The 27298-nt window shown below is 42.6% G+C and overlaps 1 protein-coding gene across 1 annotated transcript in view; it reads right to left on the bottom strand.

Annotated features, from left to right (window-relative positions):
• Positions 1 to 2109: 2109 nt before the first annotated feature.
• Positions 2110 to 27298, bottom strand: part of LOC131291001 (rhophilin-2) — a 50864-nt gene continuing 25675 nt past the window's right edge. The window contains exons 2-9 of the mRNA XM_058320192.1: positions 6736 to 6980; positions 6508 to 6661; positions 6078 to 6219; positions 5790 to 6001; positions 5594 to 5701; positions 5387 to 5531; positions 3464 to 4464; positions 2110 to 2481 (exon numbers count right to left, since the gene is read on the bottom strand). Of these exons, the coding sequence (XP_058176175.1) occupies positions 2110 to 2481; positions 3464 to 4464; positions 5387 to 5531; positions 5594 to 5701; positions 5790 to 6001; positions 6078 to 6219; positions 6508 to 6661; positions 6736 to 6980 (2379 nt within the window). The remainder of the gene's footprint in view (positions 2482 to 3463; positions 4465 to 5386; positions 5532 to 5593; positions 5702 to 5789; positions 6002 to 6077; positions 6220 to 6507; positions 6662 to 6735; positions 6981 to 27298) is intronic.

Genomic DNA, 27298 nt, shown 5'->3' with positions numbered 1-27298 from the left:
CTACTTATACAATTTTCCCTACTAAATACAGCTACCCTTGTAGCTACGGAAGCAGCAGAGCCTGTGTGCGGAAGAAAATATTACACGCGGCGGAAAATACTATCTTACGGAAGTAAACTTAAGCCGAACTTACATACTAATGCGTGCGTGGGCGTGGCCACGCGCGCATCCTATCCTAATTGCCCTACTATTCTTCCTATCCTAGCTAGCTTCTTTGTGTTGCGCATTACCCTAGTCCCTATCTATCCTACTCTATCTTATTGGCGCGGCCCTAATCCCTATCTATCCTATTCTATCCTTCCTTATCATAATAATCTATATCAACCTTATCCTAGCGACCTATATTTATCTTAGCCTAATAAAGCTTCCTACGCAAGCTCCGCTGAGCTTACGTAGGAGCTTTCCGTCGGTCACAACCATCATAATGTTTGACCCATGTTGCAAGGACCAAATATTTTGTAACAGTTATTCAATTTAAAATTGTCTGCAGAAGTAAATTTGCTTACCTTTTGCAGAAATGAAATTACCATTTGCTTTGGTATAAAGTAAAAGATAACTATTATCTATTTTAGCTTTTTTATGGAGTTTTGTGTACACTATAAACTCGACCGATACTGAACCGTTGCTTATGAAACTTTCCACACATTAAGTTTAACCACTGCAGATGTTATTGAAGACTTGTTTGATTCCTGTTTTTCAATACAATTATCCATATTTTACATTTGAAACTTTGTTTAACTAACACAAATAAAACAAGCATTTATGATGCTTACACTTCTTGACAAAAAGCAACTCATCATAAAAATGCACAAAACCTTTACCGAAGTTTTGTCGAAAAAGGCATAAATTTCGAATTAGCTTATGAACATAGCTCGGATGTAAAGAGTAAAAAACAAAACTTTTCTATCCACCCCTTCTTAACCGAGCATCGCCGGGGTGTCAAGCTAGTTTATCATAAATATCACTATATCTGCAAAAGCAATAATCATGCTCTCATCACCAAATGGTTTTCTACAAATGATATGTAAAATGGCAGGAATACCGTATTTTATCGAGTATAGTGCGCACTTTTTTTCAAATAAAAGGTTTATGAAATACTATCTGCGGAATATTAGTATATTCGGAAGTTACCCAAGCAGCAAGTTACCAAAACGAACTCCTCAATGCTTTTGTTTTGGTTTAGGTGCGCACTATACTCGTATGCGCACTATACTTGATAAAATACGGTACATAAATATGCGTAGACACATAACAGTAAGACTTCACAACACAACACTTCAAAGGAATGACAAAGGTGATTTACACAAGTTTATACACTCATCGAAACGTTTAAAAGAGCACACACAAATGTATTTATAATAAAGTTTTTCTTTATTGCAGCTTTAAAGTAAAATTTGGAGTTGAATAAACATTGAACGAAAGATAAACACAAGGGCTTTCGTGTCTCATTTACGTTTCCATTTCGTTCCTTAACCTTAATTAAGACTTCTGAAAACGAAAAGGGCTGAAGATAGTTGGAATTAAACAAATCAACCATGTTTCTTTCGGTTCTTTCTTGCATTTGAGTTTGGTCAGTATTAAAAAGTTTAACTTTAACTCGTTCGTTATTTAACAATTCCACTCTGTTTGGCTGCTACAAATAATTTTCTTCGAGTTGTTTCGACTTCGTATTCCTTGGTGGCCTTATTCGTATCGTTGGTAGTCCAAATGATTATTCGTATCTTCAACAAAATAGCTTTCACTGAAATAATCGTTTATTTTGTTTGTGAATGTATTATTAATAATAATTTAATTAAACTAGAGCGCTATTCTACCACCTACCAGGAGCTCGATCCCTTCCTGTTTTGTTATCTAACCTCAAAGACATTCAGACATTCCTCGCGCGAGCGAAGGGTTGACTTGTTCTAGCAACTTTCCCTACCACAAAGAGTGAGCACCGAACGTAGTTAAAAAGTTCTTATCGCTTAAAGTGGTCCCAGTGCTGTTGGAGGCTCGTCTGCATGTCCACAACCTTCTCTCCTCTATACGTACACACACACACCCACTGTTTCTAGAATGGCATATCATGTTGGGCCGTGACAAGGACAGCCAGACGGTTCCGCTAGAAGGCTAGAAGATTTTTCCCAAGCTCTGCGTGCGCCGGAACGGGTTCCAGCTGCCGGAGGTGAAGCTGCTGAGGCGGGTCTTCGAGCCGAGCTTGGAGCGGGACGATTTGGCGAGCGACTTGGTGGTGGTGCCGGTCGGTGACGGCGCCCCGGACGAGATGCCGGACGAGCTGCCGGACAGCGTCGAGATGGAGCCCTTGCTGCAGTGACTGAGGGCCATCGGCTTCAGGTAGTTTCGATCCATCGGCGTGATCACCTTGAGCTCGAGACTGTTGCCACAGGTGCGGATGAGCTTCAGCACCTGCTGCAGCGTGTACCATTTGACGTCGACCCCGCACAGCTCCACAATGAAGTCGCCCTCCTTGATGCCACCGAGCTGTTGGGTGAAGGCATACGAATAATACTTCTATGTTAGTTTATTTATAAACATTTATGAACATAGTCTTTGATTGAATATAATCTTTTAAAACTCATCACCAATGATGGGTCAATTTTATGATGAGAAGAAAATATGGATCAAGAATCGATTGAGAATGGTTAATGACATCTCCAATTTAGGAAAAAGAGAATGGACTCTTCACATGTTCAGGGTTAGTTACGCTGCATAGGGTTTGTTTACTTCTTTTCAAGCACGAAAGGATGACGTTAGTTAAAACATTTGGATCTGTTGTTCATCGAGTGTTTTTGAAAATCCAATTAGTCTGTTTCCAAAAGTGACGAAATTCAAATGACATATCTGTTCGAACTAGTGTAATAAGCTGCTGTTTTAATAATAAACGAGATCACAATCTACTACTTTTTCATCTACTTGGTTGGCAAATCGCATTGCACGTCTTTCTTGTGAAGTGAAGCAACAAGAGTTGTTTCTTTTTTGAGAAGCATTTTCTTTTTTCTAACTATCTCTGAAATATCTGTTCTTCCAATCGAGGAATAGTTTGCTTGTTTCAATAATGTTTATAGAAGCTATCGCGATGTTGTCATCAACACCCTAAGTAAGTAATCTCTTTTCGCGAGAAAATATAGTAGTTGTCAATAGTACGCTGTGTTTCTCGCAAGTTTTGTACCGTAAATATAGTTAATGTAACGAATTTGGATTGCGTTGAAATAATTTAAAGATCTCGAACTGTCCTTATTGTAAGACTAGACCTGCGTATTAAAGCCCTCCATTAAATCAACATGTCTTATACAATCTCCCTTGTAGTTTTGTTCGATTTCTAGTTTTTCTTTGATTTTATTTGGGTAAGAGAAGTTGTCATTACTTGAAACTCGAAAGGATTTTGTTCGAAATGAATGACTACGGTTACTAGAATTTGATAAGGGGACCGGATTCTCTTTGCAGAACCCAAGTCCTAACTTACATCCGCTAGGGAGTTGATGTCGACGGTGGAAACCATGACGGGCGCGTCGCTCCGGATGTTGAAGCCGAAACTGCCGACGTCACTATCCCCGCCGGATGCACTGTTCGCACCGTCCACGCCCTGTGACAGCTGGTCGGCGGCATCGTCCTGCAGCTTGAGCGCTCGGAACTCGCGCTCCGACACGTTGCAGACGTCCTTCAGACAGACCTCGCACGTCCGGCTGTCGTTGTAGTAGTTCGTCTTGTTGGCGCACTCGCCGCAGCAGCGCTGCTGGAAGCCACTGCTGTGGGTGCTGTTGCTGCTGTTGCTGCTGCTGCCGTTGCTGCTCCCGCCGCTGCTGCCGTACGGCGGCGACTGCTGCTGGCGCCGATCGAGCGTGCCACCGCCGAGCATGAGCGCGGCGCTGCCCTTCTGCAGCCGGACGCTGCGCGGGGCCGTCCAGTGGCGCCGGGCGGAGAAGATGGCGATGGGGCCGAGCCGGCGGAACGGGTCCTCGATCTTGTGCGCGGTAAAGTCGGGCCCGGTCAGCGTGATGGTGAACTTGGACGTGGCGTTCAGCGTGACGTCGAGCAGGTCGAGGTCGGACTCGTCGAGCCCGGCGTCGGCCGGACCCAGCGCACACGAGCGCTCCAGCTCCAGCTCCTCCAGCTCCTCGCTCGTGCGCTCGTGCGCGTAGTTCAGCACCTTGGTGAGCGCTATCTTGTTCTTCAGCTCCCGGCACATGCGCTGCAGCCGCTGCGCCTCCTCGTGGCTGGCGAGCGACTCGCGCAGATGGGCTCGCCGCACCGCACTCGGCTCCAGGTCGGACTCGAGCGATGCCTCGTCGAAGATGAACGTGTCCTTTGGCAGCGCGTATCGCTGCCGGGCACTTCGGGCTGGCGTGCTGGTGTTGCTGCCGCCGCCGCTGCTGCTGCTGCTGATCTCGCTGCTGATGCCGTGACTGTCGTTGCTACTCGCGGACGCTCCGGTTTTCGTTTTCGCCGTGTGGTAGTGCGCAAGGGCTGCAACGGGGGAAGGAGAAACATCAAACATCAGTACCAGCAGAAGGGCAGCTATTTAAATTTGTTTATCTCGTTTCTTGTTTAGTTTAATTCTCTTTTCTGCGATAAAAAATATAGTTTTAGATTTCAACGTGTTGATTGCTTATTTATTTCCCGGGCCTTCTGCTTCTATCGATCGCCTTATCTTATCATTTTATGATATTTTTCGGAAGTTGTTCCACTGTTACAGATATAGTTTTTTTATACAACAACGTTAATTGAATTAAACGAAACATGATGTTTTTAAATCGAGTGCCGAACTAGTATGGCGTTATTCATTTTCTAGCTTTGAAACTCTTTGCCTATGATTTGAACACATTTCCGATCAATTTATTTTTACTTCTTCACAATTCAACTTCTACGCATTGCATATGAAATGTTAACAATGCGAAGATAGTTCTTTACGATATAGAAGCACGAGTAAACTCTATTTATTTATATCTGAATGAAAGGGTGTTACGAGTTACATAAGGAAAATGAATAATGTTTAATTCAATGCTCACTATTACAAAGATTGTTCAACGCCAAAAGAAGACGATTAGTTCATTCTAACAAATACACTTTGAACCACATAAATGGTAGAAATTGATGGGAAAATTGTTCACCAAGATAAAACAAATTGTTAAGAATAATTAAAGATTTTCAAAACACAAGTTTGAAACAGAGCAGAAAATAGAATCTAAATGAACTATTTGACTAAATTCTAATAAAACTCTTTTAATGATCCTAAGAAGCTGTTTACATTCCATTTGAAACACGCTGAATTAAAACCACGAATGTTTTGTATCGGTCTACCTTGCGTGTTACTTTCCTATCAAGATGAAAATACATCTTCCACCTGAGAATATAAGGCTACATTCGATCGTCTCGTATTTCCTGTTACCTTTATAGTACTCCGACTTAAGCGGAACCAGCCCGGCCCAGCACTCGGGCAGGTACGTGTGTGCATCGTTGCTGTGTATGATGCGGTGGATCTCCCGGTACTCGAGAAATAGCTGCGTTGCCTCGCCGGACAGATCTCGATGACTCTGCGACGGGATGGAAGAGATGGATGATTGCTAGGACTTGGTTGGTCAGGTGGATTGCTTACCTGTGCGTTGTTTGGTCCGTCGCCGTAGTTTTCCAGCTGCAGCAGCAGCTTCTCGTACAGACATTCGCGCGCTTGAGCTAGCATCAGCGCAACCAGTACTTCCAGCACCTGGAGTGATGCGAGAGAAGAGCGTATGAAAATCATGCAAGCCCGACAATCAAGGTTGATTTTTGGGGTAAATAAAACAGTATCAAACCTGTGGCTTCAGGTCCATCGAGGGCGCGTTGGTGAATGTGTCGAAAATGTGGCGGAAGACGCCGGCCGCCCGCAGGAAGTTGTCCACCGCCGCGTCCAGACCCTTCTCCGACGAGCGGTCCTGCTTGGCACCGATCTGCGTGTAAATGGCGGCCAGGTTGAACAGGATGCACGCCTTCTCGAACGCGACCGTCCGTTGGCACGAGGGCACACCTGGGCAGGAGGGGGGAGAGCATGGGTTTAGAGCATGTGCGGTGGGGGAACATTCCTGGCTTGAGGTTGTACCTACCGGTTAGCGAGTCGTACCATTCGAAGTAAACGCCCAGGCTGCGGTCCGGCGGGAAGAAGCGTCTCTCGACGTAGTACAACAGGTTGTAGTAGCGGAACAGCAAGGACACGCCCTGTGCGTCGCGGGTTGGCGTTTTGGCGGCCTGTCAAAAGATCGTATCGAAAGATGGCGATGAGTTGTGTATACTTCATAAACATTCACGCTATACTGAAGCTAAGTTTGAATGCTGTGACATTTTCTCAATAGCATTTACACGATGTCCAATATTTCGTCATACACCACGCGAAAGAAGATGCGACTGATACCTAAGCCTGAGTTTGCAGTTTATATAGAGCTTTCAGAATACCATCAACATTGATGATATGATCCATGAAATAGCAACGAAAATAGTTAACAAATTAACTAGAATCAGGTCCGTCTCAACACTCACCTGTCTAGTGTCGGTGATGTCCGCAATAGCGTCTTCGTAGGTGTGAGAGTTTTCACTGTAGTGCTCCAGGATGAAGTCCGAGAATGGCTCCATGAAGTTCACCTCTTTCGTTTCCTTCAGCCCGAGCGGAATCATCGGTATGACGTAGTCAAGGCTGGAAAGGTTAACGAGACATACGCATAAGATAAACCAATCTTTCTGACACAGATCTGAATTGGCTACACTAACCCCTCGCTCTGGTAGATCTCGACGGACGAGTTCAGCTCGGAGAGCTGCTCCTTCAGCAGCTGCAGGTTGGAGTTGACGAAGCTCAGCTCGAGCGCCACCGTGTCCTTGAGCTTCTTGTTGGTGGTGGCCTTGTAGAGGTTTTCGGCACCCGCCCGTAGCCGCAGCTCCTTGTTGATTTCCTGGTTGAGCTTGCAGCGCTTGCTTTGCAGCTTCCCTCGGCATGTTGCCGCCCGCGGATCCGATCCCTGCAAGAAGACAACAAGGGAGCGATGAGAAGTGACGCTTACATGGTAGACGTTGCGTTAGAAATAGTTCCCGCAGTTCCCCACATCTGTAAAGCAACAAGATGTCGACGAAAGGAGCCATTACGCCGAACGAGCGGTGCGCGTTTATCTAATAGACCGCTTAGGGGTCATCTCACATCACCGCCGCCATGTCTGGATGGTTTCGAAAATAATCAAATTATACCAAACGAGGAGCACGCAGCGATTAGCCTACACTCGCGCGAACAACTCGGATGGTGGGAACACCGGTGGGAGTTTTTCTCGCGCAGATAATAGCAACAAACCACCCTCGTTAACCGCTGCAGAGAGCTTGAGGGCTAAAGGAAGCTTCAACATATCGACCAACCTGCGGTGAGGGAGAGACCTCTTCCATTTCCATTTTGGCAGCAAAGTTCAACGCTTCAACGGAGCGAAGGTACAAATTAACGTCTGCTAGCAATTGGATGAACCCTCAAGTTATTTTAGCCATGTTGGAAAACGTGCCTGATACATACGATGGGCGATGAGTTGCGCTTCCATCAGATAAGCAGGGTCTATCAGAGATACGTGCATACTCATTTCAGTCGCTTCGTGCAGGTGCAGGAATTCCACCGCTACTCCGATGCCGGCTTTCGGCAGCATTACCGTCATAAGACATAATCGGATTGCCGGGAGCAACCTTCCCTGGAGGCAGAAAATGTCACGCGACGCGTAAAAATGTTGTAAACCCCGCTGGTTTGGCGCTGCCCTGGAGGCAGAAAATGTCACGCGACGCGTAAAAATGTTGTAAACCCCGCTGGTTTGGCGCTGGTTTGGCGCTGGTTGTGACACGCAACCAGCGGGTCTGAGATGCCCTCGTGGGCGATTTTGCGCATGCGCATGGGTCAGTAATGGCGGCCCCCGAGTACCCTGTGTAGTGATGGTCATCATGCAAACATAAGTCCGCCAGTTCCATACATTGTTCACAACATATATATTATTTTCTGTTTAATTGATTAACGACGCTAATATACACTATTCTTAATATTAAAATTCACTTAATATCACTAAATACACAAAACAACACTGGAAATGTGATCCGGCCAAGTTTAACGCGATTCCGAGGTACGCCGTCGGACCCACATAGGTCAAGTGGTAGCCAAAACCAACTCCATACAAAACAGCTCCTGCAAATAAAAAGAGATATAAAACACTTAACATGGATAAATAATATAACATATGATAAAATACTCATCTTTTTCCGTTTTCCACCGATGAATTCCTCGAGATCGGATCGGACGCCAGCAGCAGCAGTACCTCACCATGCGGAAGAGTAGCGATGTAAACAACACTACAACTTCCAATTTCGGGCCGAATATGAACCGCAAAGCAAGCCCACGTACAAAATCTTCACTCTTAACGATAATGATCACTAAATAACACTGAAAACATCACTATTTTACGCACTTTATTATCACTGCACTCGACGCGTACCAAGCGGTCCCGGCGGCTGCCATCACTGAACGCTCCCCTGACAGCTTGACTGTGAGCTTGGGTTTGAGACTATGGTGGTCAAAAATAAGTGTGATCGTTGAACAGAAATCGCGTGTGGCGAAAGTTTATCTGTCCTAAAATTGTTTTAATTTGATAATGTTTTTTTTTGTACGGGGTTGAGGTTTCGCCTATTCAACAATTGCATGAAAAATCGGTGATAAAAATAATTTATCCACCCGCAATAAACTTTGTCCACAGGACAACCAAATCCCACAATAATGTAGGCGGTTTCGCTTGGCACGGAGCGATTGAAAATCTGGTCGAAGTGTGAATTTGATTTTCATTGTTATTTTCAAATACATGGTCGTAAATCATATTGAAAATGATGGAATCGAACGCATAATCTCTTTTCTATGTTTATTTCCGTTGTAAAATGTGCTGAAATCATTTCAAGTGCATTATGGACATGCTTTTTAAGTACGTTTAATCTGATTAGTTTTATAATAAGTTTGAAATTGAACCAACTAAGTTTGAATGACCAACAAGGTCATTGATCAAATCGACATTATTTCTTTAAGTTTGGCAAAAATGAAAACTATTTCAAAAATTGACTAAGTCCCAAAAGAGCGAGTACGAAAGTCCGGGGTCGAAGGTGGGAGTAGGATGGCCTGCTAAGCGTATCAACGGTGTTGCACATCGTTTGAAAAGTGTGGGCCAATGAGGGGTGGAAACGGATGGAGACGGGAGAAACGTAGACGTGACAAGGAATTTTGAGTTCCCGCTGCCACCTGGGTGGTTTGGCGCTGGTTGTGACACGCAACCAGCGGGTCTGAGATGCCCTCGTGGGCGATTTTGCGCATGCGCATGGGTCAGTAATGGCGGCCCCCGAGTACCCTGTGTAGTGATGGTCATCATGCAAACATAAGTCCGCCAGTTCCATACATTGTTCACAACATATATATTATTTTCTGTTTAATTGATTAACGACGCTAATATACACTATTCTTAATATTAAAATTCACTTAATATCACTAAATACACAAAACAACACTGGAAATGTGATCCGGCCAAGTTTAACGCGATTCCGAGGTACGCCGTCGGACCCACATAGGTCAAGTGGTAGCCAAAACCAACTCCATACAAAACAGCTCCTGCAAATAAAAAGAGATATAAAACACTTAACATGGATAAATAATATAACATATGATAAAATACTCATCTTTTTCCGTTTTCCACCGATGAATTCCTCGAGATCGGATCGGACGCCAGCAGCAGCAGTACCTCACCATGCGGAAGAGTAGCGATGTAAACAACACTACAACTTCCAATTTCGGGCCGAATATGAACCGCAAAGCAAGCCCACGTACAAAATCTTCACTCTTAACGATAATGATCACTAAATAACACTGAAAACATCACTATTTTACGCACTTTATTATCACTGCACTCGACGCGTACCAAGCGGTCCCGGCGGCTGCCATCACTGAACGCTCCCCTGACAGCTTGACTGTGAGCTTGGGTTTGAGACTATGGTGGTCAAAAATAAGTGTGATCGTTGAACAGAAATCGCGTGTGGCGAAAGTTTATCTGTCCTAAAATTGTTTTAATTTGATAATGTTTTTTTTTGTACGGGGTTGAGGTTTCGCCTATTCAACAATTGCATGAAAAATCGGTGATAAAAATAATTTATCCACCCGCAATAAACTTTGTCCACAGGACAACCAAATCCCACAATAATGTAGGCGGTTTCGCTTGGCACGGAGCGATTGAAAATCTGGTCGAAGTGTGAATTTGATTTTCATTGTTATTTTCAAATACATGGTCGTAAATCATATTGAAAATGATGGAATCGAACGCATAATCTCTTTTCTATGTTTATTTCCGTTGTAAAATGTGCTGAAATCATTTCAAGTGCATTATGGACATGCTTTTTAAGTACGTTTAATCTGATTAGTTTTATAATAAGTTTGAAATTGAACCAACTAAGTTTGAATGACCAACAAGGTCATTGATCAAATCGACATTATTTCTTTAAGTTTGGCAAAAATGAAAACTATTTCAAAAATTGACTAAGTCCCAAAAGAGCGAGTACGAAAGTCCGGGGTCGAAGGTGGGAGTAGGATGGCCTGCTAAGCGTATCAACGGTGTTGCACATCGTTTGAAAAGTGTGGGCCAATGAGGGGTGGAAACGGATGGAGACGGGAGAAACGTAGACGTGACAAGGAATTTTGAGTTCCCGCTGCCACCTGGGTTATATAATGGGTGTTTCGTCAGACCCCAGTGAGGGATGAACCCAAGTCGGTGTATCGTATACAAAATCAGATCCCTGGGTAGCGTCATCATGGGAAGATACTACTTTCCGGAGAAGTCTTCCTCACACGCTGGGACTACATCCCATGAACCGTGTCGAGAATCAGATTTTGGAACTCTATGTCTAGGTTGCAATCCATTCTGTTTCTAGAGTCTGAAGCGATGGATGCATGCAGCTTTGGCATCAGCCCGGGTCGCCATCGCGGTAACATCGGCGTTCCACAAAAACTGAAAGGGGCATCTAACGGGCTTTTGTCGGATGACATCCGATTCTCCCGCTTATCAGCCACAAGCACACACAAGACGCAATCGATGGGAAAGATTTGTCTGAACGATAAGAGGGCCGTCGTAAACAACGTAAATATTCGGCACCGCAAGGGAAGGAGACAAATGTTTCGAAAGAAACTCGTCGGGAAGGAATTGTGGAGATTGTTAGGGGTGAGGGCGAGAGAACGAGAGGTGAACTTCCTGTTCGGACTACCTACTAGCGTACGAAACGATCACTATGGCGCCCGGGCGACAAACCAGGGGGAAGAAAAATCCACACAAGAAACCGCAACAATAACCGTTGCTTTCAAACGCACGAAGCGCTGAATTGGGGTCTGCGCCGTAAGTTGGCAGCTGTCGGTAGGTGTTGATGCCGTGCCATATACTTCCAACGTGATATTTACGGAAGGAAATAAGTTTTACTTGCAGGCAACATTGTCATATTTGGAGAACGTGGACTTTGGAGAGCTTCGAGGCTTTGAAAACCTTTGAGACTTTGGAGAACTCTGGTACTTGGGGACATTCAAGGCTTCGGAGATACCCAAGACCTTAGAGTCTACCACCAATTCCCTTTTTAAGCCTTTGCTTGCACGAAGCGTATCGATCTAGGGCATGCATTAGTGCCACGTCCGGTATGGCCGCAAACGATGTTAGACAACATCGGAAGCAGCTTCAATTTGTCGATATCTAGCGTTGTGTCATCGGCGGACGCGTCTTCCGATAATGATGATAAAAGTTCCAATCAGGCAAGATCGCACGTCGTTTCGTAACACCGCTTACGCGTATGAGGAATTCGCCTTTGAAGGCAAAGCAGCCAATCTCCGTTTCAGGAAGCACCCAGGACAAAAATGGGTTACTGGAACGCCCCACTGAGAGCCCGTCCGAGCCAACGCGGGAGAAAACGGGATCTCTGACACACATTTATCTCCAGTACCCTCCACATACGTCAATCCCGCGCGGACCCGATCGTTAGGCAATCCCGAGTGGAAAGGTACGTACGTGTGTGGATGCTGCTGCGCCGGTTACCATCTCGAACATAATCTACCAAAACCAGTCTTCGAACGCGGCTAATGGCCGGTATGTTGCAGGAGGGGGGGGAGGGGGAAGGGTTCGATATTCTAGGGCAGAAAATAGACACAAGCCCTGTCGTCGCCAGTGAAGGTGAAGTGGCAAATGACGCAGTTATGTCCTTCCTGTTTTCTATTTCGTGCGCTACTTGTATGACGACTCGCATCTTACGCCATCCGTTCGCAACGGTTAGGTCTAAACCGATTATGCGTGTATCTTCATCAACTAATCGCTCCACTGTTATCTAAGAATCGGGAAAGAAAAAACTTTCTTTCTTGAATGCCGTCCGTTTTGTGCCGTTAATCGAAAAGTTTTTAGAAGAATATTTCATCATTTGGCGCTCTTCTTTTCGTTTCTAACTTCCTTCTAGTCTTAGTTACAATTTAGGCAAGTATAAAAATAACCTCAAACAGACTTTTCTTTCCCGTTGTCTTTCGGGTCAACTTAGAAAAGCAATGTTGTGCTTAAACTAAATCCCAACTCCACGCTTTACGTGCTATTGTTTGCGAGCAGTTTTGATAAGATCGGCTTTTTTGTTTTGGCAATTTAATATTTGATTAATACAAGACACAATTGAAAGTCTCCACTGCGTTCATAACCAAAATATGTAAAATAAATTGATGAAAGATATCATTATATTTAAGAAGGTGAATGCATTTTCTCGGTTCACTACCGCAACCTTTTGGTCGCAAAGCGTCTTTTGCCAACTAGAATTTAACATCCATTCTAGTTTGTCATTGGCTCTTCGTACTTGCTGATACTTCCAATTTCATAGGCTCTGTGTTTTCCTAAAGTTGTTTAGTGTTTGATTACAAGAATTAAAGAATATGTCACTTGACACCAGACCGGAGACACAATTTACTTTTTGGATAATCTACTACGATATGCTTAACTGAATCACTGTGAACTTATCGTTGAAACGGTCAGCAAGCATTTAAAAACATTGTGTTTAACATAAATCGTATGTTAATAATATAACAAAAGTAAAACATATGTAATTAATAATATCATTTGTAAGTAAATATAGATAAAGAGTAACCTAAAACATTTATACCAACATTCGTAACGAAAATACTTTTAGTAAACTTATATAAACCGTACTTCTACCTTTCTATAACTTCTAAATTACGAAGCAACAAAGTAAACAGTAAACGAAAAGCTTCAAAATGTGGATGTATATTTTTCACTCATTATTGTCATTTTGATTGTCGTTTGTCGTTTTGATTTGAAAAACAAATCTGATGGACAAAGACTCAAATAGCGTTTCGTTTATTTGTGTTTTTTTTGTATGTTTTAACAATTCGCTTAGCGAGTTTTTGTTGAGTGAAATTAACCGCTTTGTAGATTTTGATTCAAAAGAGAAATGTTCAAAGCAAAATATCCTGCGCAAACAAAGCAAATCAAGTGACTCCTTGGGAGAGGAAAAGTGGAACGCAATATGTGGGATTCTTGCAGTTTGCTAAGTTGACCGAATTTTCCACCGGTGGTAGAGTTTTCAGCTTTCCAGAATGCCGCCCGGCGTGTGAGTAGGGCGAACTGTAAGAAAGGAGGTTAGAAAAGGCAGGCAGCAAAAGTCTGTTGTGTCACTTGACATAATCTCGCGTCAGCCGCGGCCTCGGTTGCAGCATCGGGCCGCGGCCCGTATGTAATCATCACCCCGTTTTCCCGAGGCCAAACCCTCGGCCCCTCCCCGAGGTCCCCCCTCCCGAAGCCTCCCGGGGAACAACAACACAAATTCAGGCTACCGCATTTCAAACCGCCGGTGGAAGAATGCCGGCCACCGCACGGAAGAAACCCTCGGTGGAGCATGGGGACGGGGAGGGGAGGGGCGTGCTTGGCGAACCTTCGTGACCCCATTCCGTGCCGGGAGCTCGCGGCTCGCGCGCGCGCCGATGGTTTTGGATTTTTCTGGAGCGTCTAACTGGGTTTTTCTTTGTTTCATCCTACGGCGGGAGTGCGCCAAGTGGTTCGCCCTGCCGATCGCCGGTCGATTCCCGAGTGCTTGTTCTTCTTCCTCGACGCCACTCAGCCGCCTCGAATGGGTGAGTTATTTTCTAATTTTTTGTCTCTATGTTTTCCATCGCCAGCCTTAATGTTTGTGGAATTCGATTTTTTTTAAATGTTTTGTTGTTCTTTTTCGTTTTGCGTTTCGCTGGAAAACCTAATCACCTAGAAGGGAACTGCTTTTTGTGCCTCGTTTCGACTTCGGTGCTTCGGATGGTAACCGTTAAATGGGACCTGTGCTGATGCTGTGTGTGTGTGTCCTCAAGAGGAGGGAAACAGTAAGCTTTCTCAAAGTAAGGTGACGCCACGCTTTCAGCAGCATCCGAATGCAACGTGAAGACAACTTTTTCAAACCGTCAAGAGGGTGCAGAATGTAGCAGCTCAGAAGCACATTATTATGATCCAGATGTGTTTTGCACAACAGCAAACACGCGCAACGAGGAATTCCAAAATGGCATAAACAATTCCATCCGTGCTAGCGAACGGTTGCTGTTTTAAGAACACCAACAACACCCGGTCGTTTAATGGCGTGGTCAAATGTCACGAGCGAATTGTTTCCGTGCCGGGTCACGGCGCACGTGCCTCAACGGCCATTTTAAACCGAGCTTCCCGCGTCAAGTTTCGGTGGCATTTATTGCCGGGGGTTTCTTTTTTTCCAAGGCGACGCTTGGTACCGAGCATGCTGAGACGAAGTTAACACATGGCTGGTAATGCACACTGTAAGCATTTAAGCGCTAGAATAAAGTTAATTTTTGGTGCGTATTTTAAGAAAAAAAAAGTAAAAACAAATAATGACAAGACAAATGATTTCCTTTTCATATTACAGCAAAATCAAAACGTTTGATATCAGAAACAAGTGGGTTTGCAGAGTAAATACATTTGAAAGATGCACTGAAGACAACAATTCTGTTCATGGAATTGTCTACCCTTTCAATTATCCACTTTTGTTGATTTTTCATTGACGTGCCTGATGTTATACAGGAAAACAAAACACACCGATAGAAGTATTTTATCTTTTCGTAATTTTTGTACCAAACCAACACATTGGACTTGTTTGATGTATTCTAAAAGTAATAATGCATCCACAAATCGTAGGTTTGGATGGATTTAGTTATTATTCTTATTTCGGGAAACACGATCATCATGCCTAGCGAAGAAGTTCTTATTAAGGGAAAATCAGGTAAAAAGAAAGACCTTAAATCAAGAAAACGGAGCAATACGGACGATGAAAAACATAACATGCAAGTTGAAAATATTTTATCAATTAAAACAAAAAAAATGAAAACTATATGAAGTAATCAAAAATATCTAAACGACGTCTTTAAACAAGAAAGTCGTACAATCACGTCAAAATTCTTTCATTGGCATGTTTCGTGTGAAAAAGTGATCTTTTCAACATGCGACTATTCGTACCAGTAGAGAAATAGGGGATTGGTTCAAGCACCATGAAATCAATCTCTTGGATCGGCCAACTTTTTCACCGGCACGGGGAAATCTAATACGTCACAGATTTACCGGATAACGGCAATTATTCAACGAAAATAAATGAGCAAAGAAGTGTTGTCTAAACAATCGACATTTCAAAACAATATCAAAATTATTCCTAACCGAATATTTCAAACAGCAAGTTAAAAAAAAAATTGTTAAAAATATGTTGCAAACATTTATGAAGTCGTAAATGGCTCTTTAGAAACTGGAAAGCCGTTTTAAAACAATGTTCATTAAACGGTTTTAGTTTACACACATACCCAACACAACTAGTAAAAGTTGATTCAAACATTAACCTGCTTATTTTTATTGTTTAAATCAATATCCTACTTAAGTCAGCAAAATTGGAGTGGCTCTATAGAAACTGAACAAAATGTATCAACCTTCAACAAGTTAGTGGAAACTAGAGAAAAATAACAAAAAAACAAATTCTAAATGATCAAAACATCCCCTAAAGAAAGGGTATACCTTTTACTATAGTGGATCGAAAAGTGTCTTCTAAAGTGGAAGTGTTTAACAATCTCGCCTTTTTTCTTCGTGTTTTCTAGTTTGCTATCGTATGTGTTGTAGCAATTCAATTAGATTAACAGTTTCAGAAGCAGCTTTGAATTAATTTCACCATCGGTTTTTGGATGTCCCAAAACGGCAGGCGAGAGGAAGGTTTTGAGCCTTTCTCTTTGAACCCACTCGTGGCTTTTCTGCACTTGCCTTTCCCCCGCTCGCCTTTTGGGTGCACTAACTTCAGCCGCCCAAGGATGCTCACCTCGTTCACGAAGATTATAATTAACGCTCCAATGGCCACTAGTGTTCGACGAGGGGAGGAATCGAAACAGAAGCGAAAGGGAGGGGGGGGGGGGGAGAGGGAGCGGCCCGAGATCGTGCCAAAAACGAGGAAAACTAAAATAAACACCTCGCAAGCACGCACGCGGTATGCGCGCGCTTCCTTACGATTTGAAGACGATTTTCGTGCGGCTCACAGGGCTGGGTTTTCCTTTGTTTGTCCCGGGGCGTTGGTCTCCCCACACACGGCGGGAGGGTAGGAAATAATTGCCGATTTTGCAACCGACACCGGCCGTGTGCGAATATTATTACTTTTTTTAGTGGCAGCCAATTTACGCGAACGCACTCGGATCGAAAAGAAGGTGAAAGCTACGAAATATGTTCCTGTCGGGTGCGTTGTTGCCGGTTGACTACGCGCGCGCTTTCTTCGCCTTTCGCTTCGCCGTTTTCCCTCCCCCTTCCCCATGCTGTCATCCTTCCGTGCGGAAAAATCATTCAACCAGTACTAGAGTTTAGTGAAAACATTATTGGGTTTTCATCCATTTAAAGTACTCTCAACCGGTTGAACATATCCCCTATGCTTTTAAAATGTTCTCTCTACCTATTGAAACATTCCATTATATGGATCGAAACCCTGTATCTCAGGCTCAGCGCGTTGGCAAAACTGCTTTGTAGCATATTTAAAATGGGTACATCTTTCCCATGTGTTGATTTTAAATCAAACTATCGAACCGATCCCAAATCATCCCACTTTATTCATATTTCATCGTTTCAGGTACAATCATTGTGTCGCAACGTTCGAAGCAAACGTCAGATCGAGTAATGAAGTCAAAAAGAAGACGATTCAATGTTTGTCACAAGCCAATACTGTTACAATTTTACTAGAAAACCTTTTCTTCTTCTTCTTTGGAGGTTATTCTGGGAAGTCCTTTCTGCTCAGTTTACCAAGCAACTCAAAGCATAAACTTCTCAATTTGTTTGAAAAAACATCTTCCAATTTGAAGTGAGAACAGTCGTAAAGACAATTAAGGAAAAACATAGTAGCGCTAAAGTAAATGAAAATAACACTTGGCAGCAACATTGATCTTCCAAACCCGAAAAATATTTGACCCTGGTACAACACTCTTCTCCCTCACTGTTTACAGTCACACACCTTCAGAGCAAAGCGAAAGTTAACTAAGCATCCATGTACAACTAAGTTCGCAGCCGCTTGCAACACGAAACGCGGAAAGGCGAGCAGTAAAAAGGTAAAGAGGACTAATTTAAAAGGCCCAAAACGCAAAAAACTAAACCGCGCCGCCGGCGGAAGCCACACTTTGCGGGCGGAAGACAAGCGGCCAGGAAGTTCCATTGCGAAGCAAATGCCGGAGCAGGAAAAGCGGGCTGGAATTATAGAAACATTAATTTGGCACAAGAGGAAAGCCGACGGAAAAGGGAGCAAATGTTAGGGAAAGGTAAAGCGAAGGAAAGGTAAACTAATGAGAGCGAATGTGGGTGGACACCGAAGGTAAATTACTAGACCAGAAGATGCTTCAACTAGGGAATATAAACAGAGCGGCTAGAGGATTCACCTTATAGCGAACGATAATACACTACCTTAAGCTGCAAATCCTGCAGATAACCCATGGTGACGTTCGCCAAGCCTGGCCTGGCCGTGTATTGCTGACTCGCTTTTCCTTCGCCGGCGTGCGCTTTTCTTCTTCAACGCTCGGACACTTAATGACGTCGTTTGTATGCGCACCGCGAACCGAATCTCACTGTTAATCACTGCTAAATTAGCGATGTTCCACTTTTTTGTTTTGTTTTTGCACCCTAATTGCGATTCAGTTGAGTTTAGCTTCACAAGAACTCATCGCCAAGGATTGTTTGCAAATCGGATCTTTTAATTGCATTGTTTAGCACAAAGTTATCGTTTTCCATCGTACAGCTGCATGGCGCACGGTGAGTTATCCCTTCGAATTGAACAAACTGTTTATCATTTTTTGTGACTTTGAGGAAGGCAAAATATCTGCTTGTGTGTGTCTATGTGTGTAACATATTTCCTGGTCTTATTTTGACGGAAGGTGTGCTGCTTTGTCGTTTTAACTTCGCTACCCAACAGGTTGTTCCCAGCTTGTCATGAATGTTGAACACGCCACAAAGCACTTCCCCTAATTTTGAAAAGAAAACCAGTGGAAAACACACACACACGCGCACATATGACTTTTTGTTTTTATTGCGTGCGCGGCTTACACAGAGCCGGGAAACGGGGTGGTTGGTTTTCGTCGCATAATTGCAACCCCATTACATACGCGCAATGTAACGAACTCGAACCGGATACCCTGTGCATGCGCCTGTTCCCAAACAGGGGTGCTAGCTGTTTGAAACATTGATGAAATAAACCCAAACGAAAGCAAAACAAAAAAAAACGACAAATCAACCAGATTGTACCGACCAACCCCGAACCAACTTTCGCCGAAACGCAAACGTTGCGTGAAGAATGCACTACCGTATCGATGATGTTTACGATCAGTTGTAGGGTTTATGAAACCTTTTACAAATAGATATTGTCCTTTTAGACCCACGTTTCAATAGCTTTGACTTAAGACATGTTGCATGGAACAGAAGGAAAATAATGCAAACCATAAGATGTTAATGTTACTAGGAAAGTTCTAACAGAAGAAACAAAAATAATAAAATGTATGAAGAAACTCAAAGTGATTCATAAACACAAAATGTAAAGATAGTCAAAAGTAAACATGAACAATAGAAAGAAGCAAATGTATTAAACGATGTAATTAATTTGTTGAAAAACATCAAACCTAAGAAAGAAATCAATCAAGAACATACCACTTTTTTATAAAAATTGAAAAAAACAACCAACACAATTGTAACTTGAATGGTTTTGGAAAAAGAAGAAAGTGAAATCATTTGATGTAAGAGTAAATTCTTTTGTTTCTATGGTTGCCGACAAAAATAAAAAACATATCCTAAATTTTTTTGAAAAAGCTATTGCATCTTCTTAATGATTTTTCATTACCCTGTTTTTTTTTGTCTCTTGGGCGGGAAGTGAGAAATTTTCCCTTTTGCTTAGAAAAGAAGCTAAACGAAAGAAAAAACAAAAACTACTATCCGCTTTTAATTGTGCGAGCGGTTTTTGACCGGCACATTTTGTGTGCATCTTTTTTTTCTTCCTATCGGTTGAAAATATGCTTCCCTCCTGCCGACCCCTCCCTAGCTCTCCGTCCGCTGGCCTTAATGAAAGATTAGCATCATTTCTTTGCACAAATGGTGCGAGGAATCGGTCTGGCCAATGGGTCCGTTACCTCTCGGTCAGTTGTTTGAGGTACAACTTATTTATCCTAGCCTTTTTTTAAAGATAAAGTTTCTTTTTTTCTTATTTTTTTATTAGATGGTAAAGATTTAAAGGAACGTGTTTGTTTTTAACCATTTGCAATTTTACCAAATTTGCACAGATGTTGTTATGAAATATTGAAAAAACTATGTTTACATTTTCCTCCACAAAATAGAATAAAAAAAAACTTGAATTAAACACTTCAAATTTTCAGCTCGAAATTCCGTGTGATTCGATGATTTTTTACGTTAAAAGAAAGAAAAATAATAGACCACACAAGTTTATCATCTTCGAAACCTTTCATACACGTTTTAAATCAGTTTGTAATAAGTAGAACTAGTGTTAGAAAACAACTCGCAGCGGATTTCCTCTTGCGCACCGTCCTAAAGAACTGTTTTACTCTCTTTCCCATCTGTCTCTTGCCGTTAATACCTTTACTTCCAAGCCCTTCGCCCAGCTTCGGCAAGCACCCGAAAGAAAGCACACCTTTCATTCCAAAACATTCAAGCCCGCACCTGGCTCTCTATGTTTTAATAAAAAAAAAAAAACAAACCAAACCTCGCGCATTACTGTTAAAATGAACGGTTAAGGAATTTTGGGCTGCAAAAACAGTGAGCAAAAGGGTGGAGTGTGTATCGCTAACGGATTATTTTGCGTACACACCACTTTTCTCCCACAGACGCAGCGTAGCAGCGTTTGTTGCAGCGAAGAAGGGAGCTGGAAATTATGTTGGGTGCTTGGGAGCTTACCCACACGGCACGGTGGGAGAAAAGGCGGATATTTTGGAAAAAATCGAAGTGTTTGTATGTTGATGGAACGGAGCTTAAATGATAGTCAGATAGTTAGGCCGTAGTAATATTATTTCAATACATTGCTAAATGTTCTAGTTACATACATCTGGGAAATTTTTACTTTATAAAAATAGATATGTAAAAATTAAGTCCTGAAAAATGCAGTCCTTTGAGTAAAGGTATTGGAGAACTGAACGGAGTATTACAAGATTCCGAACTATCATGTTTTTGAATCAGTTTTGGTTAAAAACAATCATAATCGTCAAGAAGTTTAACAATTTTCAGTAAATTAAGCAAAATTTTAAATGACGTGATTGTTCTACCTTATCCCACTGTGCATGTGGGTGGGGGGGGATACAAAAGTTCTCGTGCACATTAATGCTCTATTTCACTCGTGCATCCCGATGAGAGTATGTAATAGCATAGTAGAAAGAATAGAAAATAAAACGCTTAAAAAAACAATTGGTAGGATTGACACGACAAAAACATTATGGCGAAGAAAGTGGTTTCCATGAGCATCAATCGTTCCGCTGAAGAATTTCCCTACCCAATCGGGTGGGTGCCAAGGAGGGGGAGGGGGAGAGGGTTTTTCCTTATGATTTATTTACTAACGGACCCCACTTAATTGAGCGTTCCGCACGAATGGAGCCCACATCTGGCGAATTCGACGGCGAAAAGAGAGAAAGAAAAACTAAAATAAATCATCCAAACAGAACTGAAAAGTCAATTTCCGCCCCGGGGTGGAAAACCGAAGCGGCAGTTAGAGACAAAGCTCATCACCGGCCCGAGACGCATTTGCAAGGGCAGAATTTGGGGAGCGTTGGGAAATGGAGACGAACGAATCTCATTCGGAATGAGGAATATGAGCGAAAACAGGAAGGATTCTGCCCGTCATCATCGTGATCACAGGCTGGGAGGAAGGCGGGGTGAAAAGCTTTCGCAGTTACAAACGGTATAAGCGCTGGTTCTGCAACTTTCCAAGCCCTCCATTTCGTTAGATGGTTACCTGAAGTTTTCGGCGCCGACGAAATGCAAACGAAGTACGGCGCCGGGAGGGGGGGAAGGGGTGGGGCGGGCCGGTTCCGTCGTAAAAATAGTGATTATTTTCTTTATTTCCACCACACGCTCGGGACGGTTGATTGAAGCTTAAGCAGCCAAGGCAAGGCAAGGTAAGCATCAACAAACCGAAAAATAAAACAGGATCGATATTTGGCCGCTTCCGTCATCCAGATGAGAAGTAAAAGTTCCCCATCCCTTCATCGATATCGAAGGGGTTGGGTGGCGGGTAGCATGTGTGAAAGGATAATCGGATTTCCGGTTAACAGGCAACTGCTTACGTTGACTGATGAAAGAAAGTGTCCGTTATTTCCCGACGAGGGAAGTCAAACCAGTGCTTGCGTACAATGACAAGTTGCTGATTCGCCTGCATTTCGTTTCGTTTACTTCTGTCTTCTTAATTCTCTTTTCCTCTTTCTGGTCTGCGAAACGTTCCAAATACAAGGGAATGTCGATACAGCCTCCTAATATTAGTTTAAATATCCCATTTTAGTTGTTCGGGCTACGATTTCAACGAAACATGCAATCGTTATCTTCTTTAGATTTATTTAAAGATCAATCACTCTACTGCGGAGTGAAAGGTGAGATCGTTTGAAATGGCTTAATCCATCACATTGTTGTACTTTTGTTTTTTTTTACCAGAATGTTTCGATAGTTTGCGAGCTGTTGAAAAAACGTGCCGCTATCTAATGTTTGAAGAATTTTATCATGATTGTTTTCCCCAGCAACTTTACCTAATTTTAGCATATGATTTGAGGGCGACGCGGAAAGGAGTAAACGTTAAAGAAATTTCTTGTTCCATTAAACATTGTTTAAAGCTAGCAAAGATTTTGGAACTCGCAACAAATCGAAAAACAAATTCGAACAGTTGACAGAAAATAACCAAATGGTAATTAAAGTTAAGCAAGAAAATAACTTTAACACCTCAATCTCTTGCAAAAACATCTTGCAACTTTTAAGACATACGTTTAAAGTGGCGTAAAATAGTTTATCTTCTTCATTGATAACAATCTGCAGAGAAAAAACCATACTATTCGTTAGTTTGTTGTGGTATTTTATAACTGCCTTTTTCCTCCTTTTTTCAATGTTGCCCCTATACAAAAATTTTGTTTCGAACATGGAAATGCGAAGACAAACAGTTTAACTTTGGGAGAAGAAACTAATAAAAAAAAGGTATTGAAAAAACAGTAACAAGATAAAGTGCCCACTTCAAGAGCTTATCAAAACACAAACAATTGGGATACTGTTAGTGTTTCGATCAATTATATGGTTGTTACAAATCTCCTTGGCCAATTGGGTATTCATAGTCGTGATCTTACTTGACTTGATGTATTTGAATCTCATAACATAGCATATTGTTTATGAAGCTCAAACTATAGACAAGTATCTTACGCAAAAAGGTAAGCAAAGCAATGGTAAGCAACACAAAAGAAACCATCAAGGATATCTTTAAAACACTTTAGGTGTCAATAATCGAACTTTCGAACAACTTAAAACTTTAGTACTGACCAGAATTTGAAAAAAATCGCCAGCGATTGTAAACAAAAAAAAACAAGTGACGTTTAGTAACATTGAAAATAAGTTTATATCCCCAAATCCAACGCTTCTGGACGGATTTCGAAAGATACTCAAAAAATCGGTAAAAATCCTTGATAATTGGCACAAATTAGATGTAAAGCATAAGTTAAAACATGTTCAATAAATACGAAAACCACCAAATCTTGTTTTCGGCAAAAGACAAAAGCTGATGAGTTAGAGATAAACTCAGATGCGTTAGAGACAGAAGCTGATGAGCTATTTCAAAACTTTGTGGCTTAGAGACAACAACATCTGCTTTCGAGGTTAAGTTTTTAGTGGCAACGATTGTATTTTTCTATGCCGTTTGATGTCAAAATGTGTTTACGTGCTGTTTCAGTATTCAACTTTACTAATATGTCCCGTCACATGATTCGCTGGTTTCAGGTGTATATGCTGTCGTATTCGAGCATTTTCCCCTGTTCTTCCCCGCACAACACTGATCATCAGTGTGACGCATGATTCGTTTCAGATTACAACGGGGTGGAGAGAAAATTCTCCCGATCTCCGGACGATGATCCGGAAACGGATCCGGGCGGGATGTTGCGGCACGGCAAACGATCGCGTGCTCGGCCCGCTTGGTTGATAGTGTGTTGAGCGACAGCCGGGACGGGAGGAGATTGATTGTGGCCGCCGGAATGTAATGCTGGGTGTGCCTCGGTTCGGCGAACTCGCGCGCGCACACTGGGAGGATCCGCACCCGCCGGTCTCTCTAGCATGGAACTAGGGGGTGGGGGGGGAGGTAATGTGTTTTTCCTTCGCCAAGCACAAAGTGTCTGCGCCCGACACGCAACGGTGAACACGCCTCGGGCGAACACGCCAAGAACAACATCGCCAAACGGTCGTCGACCAACAGCCCGTGACGAACGGCCTGTCTGGGAGTGTGTGTGTGTGTGTCACAAAGGTCTTGCGGAGGCCAGCGAGGTGCCTGGCGGGGTGTAGCGCATTTCCGGAAGCAACAGGTGGGGACGAGCTTACGACCGAACCTTTCGAAGATTGAACAACTACTTCTTGTCGTTCAGCTCTAAATTAATAAAACTTAACCCTCACGTTGGTCGGTTTAAAAAAAATCATATTGCACACAAATAAATTGGAGGTTTCCTAAAAGTCCTTTGGAAATTATTGCAAGCCGCAAAAGAACGAAGGAAAATCACCATCCCTTCCTTCCCACCCGAAGCGAATGCGATTTTTGCGATCAGTCAATTTTCCCGACGCCTGTATTTTCCACCTTTCACACCAAAACAAAAAACACCTCGCCCCCCGGTGCAGTTGCACATTTCGGAGGCTGCCGCGACTAATTTCGAGCGGGGTGTTGTTGTGGTTCACTGTTGCTGTTGGGCTGTTCGAAAGTTCACGCTCGATCGTTGATCGCTGGGAGGGTTGGCCGAAGGCACACTTGGCAATGACACTCACGCGGCCGTGTCTCGGTTACGGTCGCCTACTTGCCCGAGGGGGGGAGGGGTTGTTCGAAGCATTTCAAAGTCAATGCTGCAAAAGCGCCAACGCGGAAAGCGCGGAAAACTCGCACAGCGAAACGGCACAATAAAATACTGCTATCAATCACAATAAAACAAAAACGAAAACCACCAACCGTGGGTCGACCCCGCCGGTGGGTTGAGGGGGGGGAGAGGGTGTCACTAAAACGGCAAAAACCATTCGCACATTGGGGAAAAAAAAAACAAAAAAAAAATACACACACACACACCAACGAACGGATGCACCTTGAGGAAACGACGCGGCGCGAAGGACCCCGGTCCGGACGCGAACTGAACCGTCTTGCCGAACGCTCGACGAAGAAATGCTGACACCGCTGCGGTTTGTTATGTTCGACACCCCGCTTTTTCCCGGACCGGATTCGCCGAAAGGGGGTGCGGAGAGGGAGAGTTGCAGGTGGAAGGGCCACAGCATAAACACGGGCGAGCGCGCGTGCGCCAAGCCAGCAGCATAACAACAGCAGCCGCAAGACGAAAGCGCGAACGCGCGATGGAAAGATAAAGAAACCGACAGAGGAAGTGAGAAAGAGAGAGAGAGAGGAGAGAAAAAAGAAAGAGACAGACACGTGGGAAAGAGATTGAGGTTAGGTAAACCGAAGTGGAAGAGAATGAGACAGCTGGGCAGGAAAAACTCTACCGACAGTGAGTAATTCACACTTAAGATAAAGAAGTAGAAATAGAGACATAGAGAGAAGACATAGAGAGAGAGAGAGAGAGAGAGATAGAGAAGGTAAAAGAGCACAACAAAAGCTAACAAGTTGCCGCAGAGGAAAAGCATAATAATATGTTGAACGAACGGAAAATAAAAGAACAGAAAGGAAACACCACACACCAAGGTGGGGAACGCTTCTGCTGTGTTCTATTAGATAACACACGAACAGTTATGCTATTTTTCACCTGATTCTTCCATCATGTGATTCTTTTGCAGTAAACTGTGACCGGAAAAGAGTTAAAAATGGATCAGATAAAGATAAAGCACACTGGTTAACCTTTGAAGTTGCAAAATAGAGCTGCTTTCGAAAAATTACAAACAAACATTGTAAACAAGGTTTTTTGAAACATGCTCTAAAATATGAAACTCTACCCAATGTATGTTAAATATTAACAACTTGATCGTCTAAAAGAGCAGATAAAAAAAGTTTAAATTAAAACCTAATGCATAGAAAACCGACTGAAATAACTGTTATAGCACTTGGAAAGTTGTACACTATAAAAAGAAAACAAGAGCAATGATGCAGTTTACCTTTCTTATATTTTCCCCTCCCCCAGGCTTGTGTCAACATGTTTTTCCAGTGCGGCTTCGTTAAGCACTCGTTTAATTAGGATCGATACGGTGGCAAGATGCCATACGTTCTGCGCGTTACATAAACTGATTGCAAACGTGTATTACGTCAACGTACAGCTCCATTTAATGACCGTGATACTGTTTCGCTGAATAGCTAGCGAAAGTCATCCTTAAGGGGATTTTTATTGTCCACCTTTAGTTTCTTGATTTGCTTATATATTCATTCTTTTGTTTCTAAATAAAAATAATTGTTGTAATTGTTCGTGTTATTTTTCTACCTCTTATCAAATCATAATATTCCGAACTCTCCCTAAATAAGGTGTAATACATCTTTTCTACACATGCTAAGCAAATTTCAGTTGCTTTTCTAGAGCCCAACGATGAACGGCCGTTGCCAATCGATCCGACCGGACGAAGTCGTCAAATACAAAACGGCTTGCCAAAAATACAACTAAAAATCCGCTCACCGTAATTGATCGGCCCGATTTGTTGAATCCATTTCATACAGCTTCGCGGTGCTCGTTCGCTTCATTTCGTTTTGTTTTCGGCCACAGTAGAGTAGCGCGGGGTTAAATAATGCTCGTGCTGGCTACTGGTTGACTTTGATAATCAAATATTTAAACGTTTCCGATAAGCAGCGGTCACGTTGAAGCTTATTAAAGAGTGTGTTTGCTTTACTTCAGGGAATTTTCATAATTCAGCATATGCTAGATTAATTTTCGATTTGTTACAAAAAAAGTAGTATTAGCTTAGGGCAACAGTCATTTCGACCGCTCTTTTTAACACGTTACAGCTTCGTTATGTTTAAAGATTTGATGAATAACCCATAAACTGCTACATTTTAGTGAATTTGTTGACCAAGTTTTGGCGTTTTTGTTTTTTTTTTATGCACCTTTTTATTATTCCGTTAGCTCGAGGTGGAGGAAAAACAATTGAGCTTTCCAACTTTCATTCACTTAAAATGTCAAATTTTAATTTAGCAAAACGCAGCAAAAAATGCGCTAGAAAGCTAATATAGTAAGGAATTACATTTTTTATTTTGATAGTATAAAAAAATACGGCAAAAGATAGTAAACAATAATACTAAAAAGTAGCTGTTTGAAGATTTGACAGCTAAAAAAAACTTTGACATTACGAAATTATAGCGACCAAAAACGCATTCGGGTTTGTTCAATTTAGCATAATTTGTTTCTCGAACCTTGTCGAATAGAAAAATCTGAAATGTTTGTTTCAGATGTAGCTTTAATTATACCCTTTTGCAATGTTTTGTTTTCTTTTCGATTAAAAATCTAAATTTCCATAAGATTTTCGAGCAATGTGTTAAATAATTACAGTAACCAATACTGATGCTCCTGGTGCGATCCATTTAACAAAGT

The sequence above is a fragment of the Anopheles ziemanni genome, chromosome X, assembly GCF_943734765.1.
Source record: "Anopheles ziemanni chromosome X, idAnoZiCoDA_A2_x.2, whole genome shotgun sequence".
In the NCBI taxonomy this organism is placed as follows: Eukaryota; Metazoa; Arthropoda; class Insecta; order Diptera; family Culicidae; genus Anopheles; species Anopheles ziemanni.
Note: the sequence above shows the minus strand (reverse complement) of the source record. Positions and strands in the feature narration are given on the sequence as shown.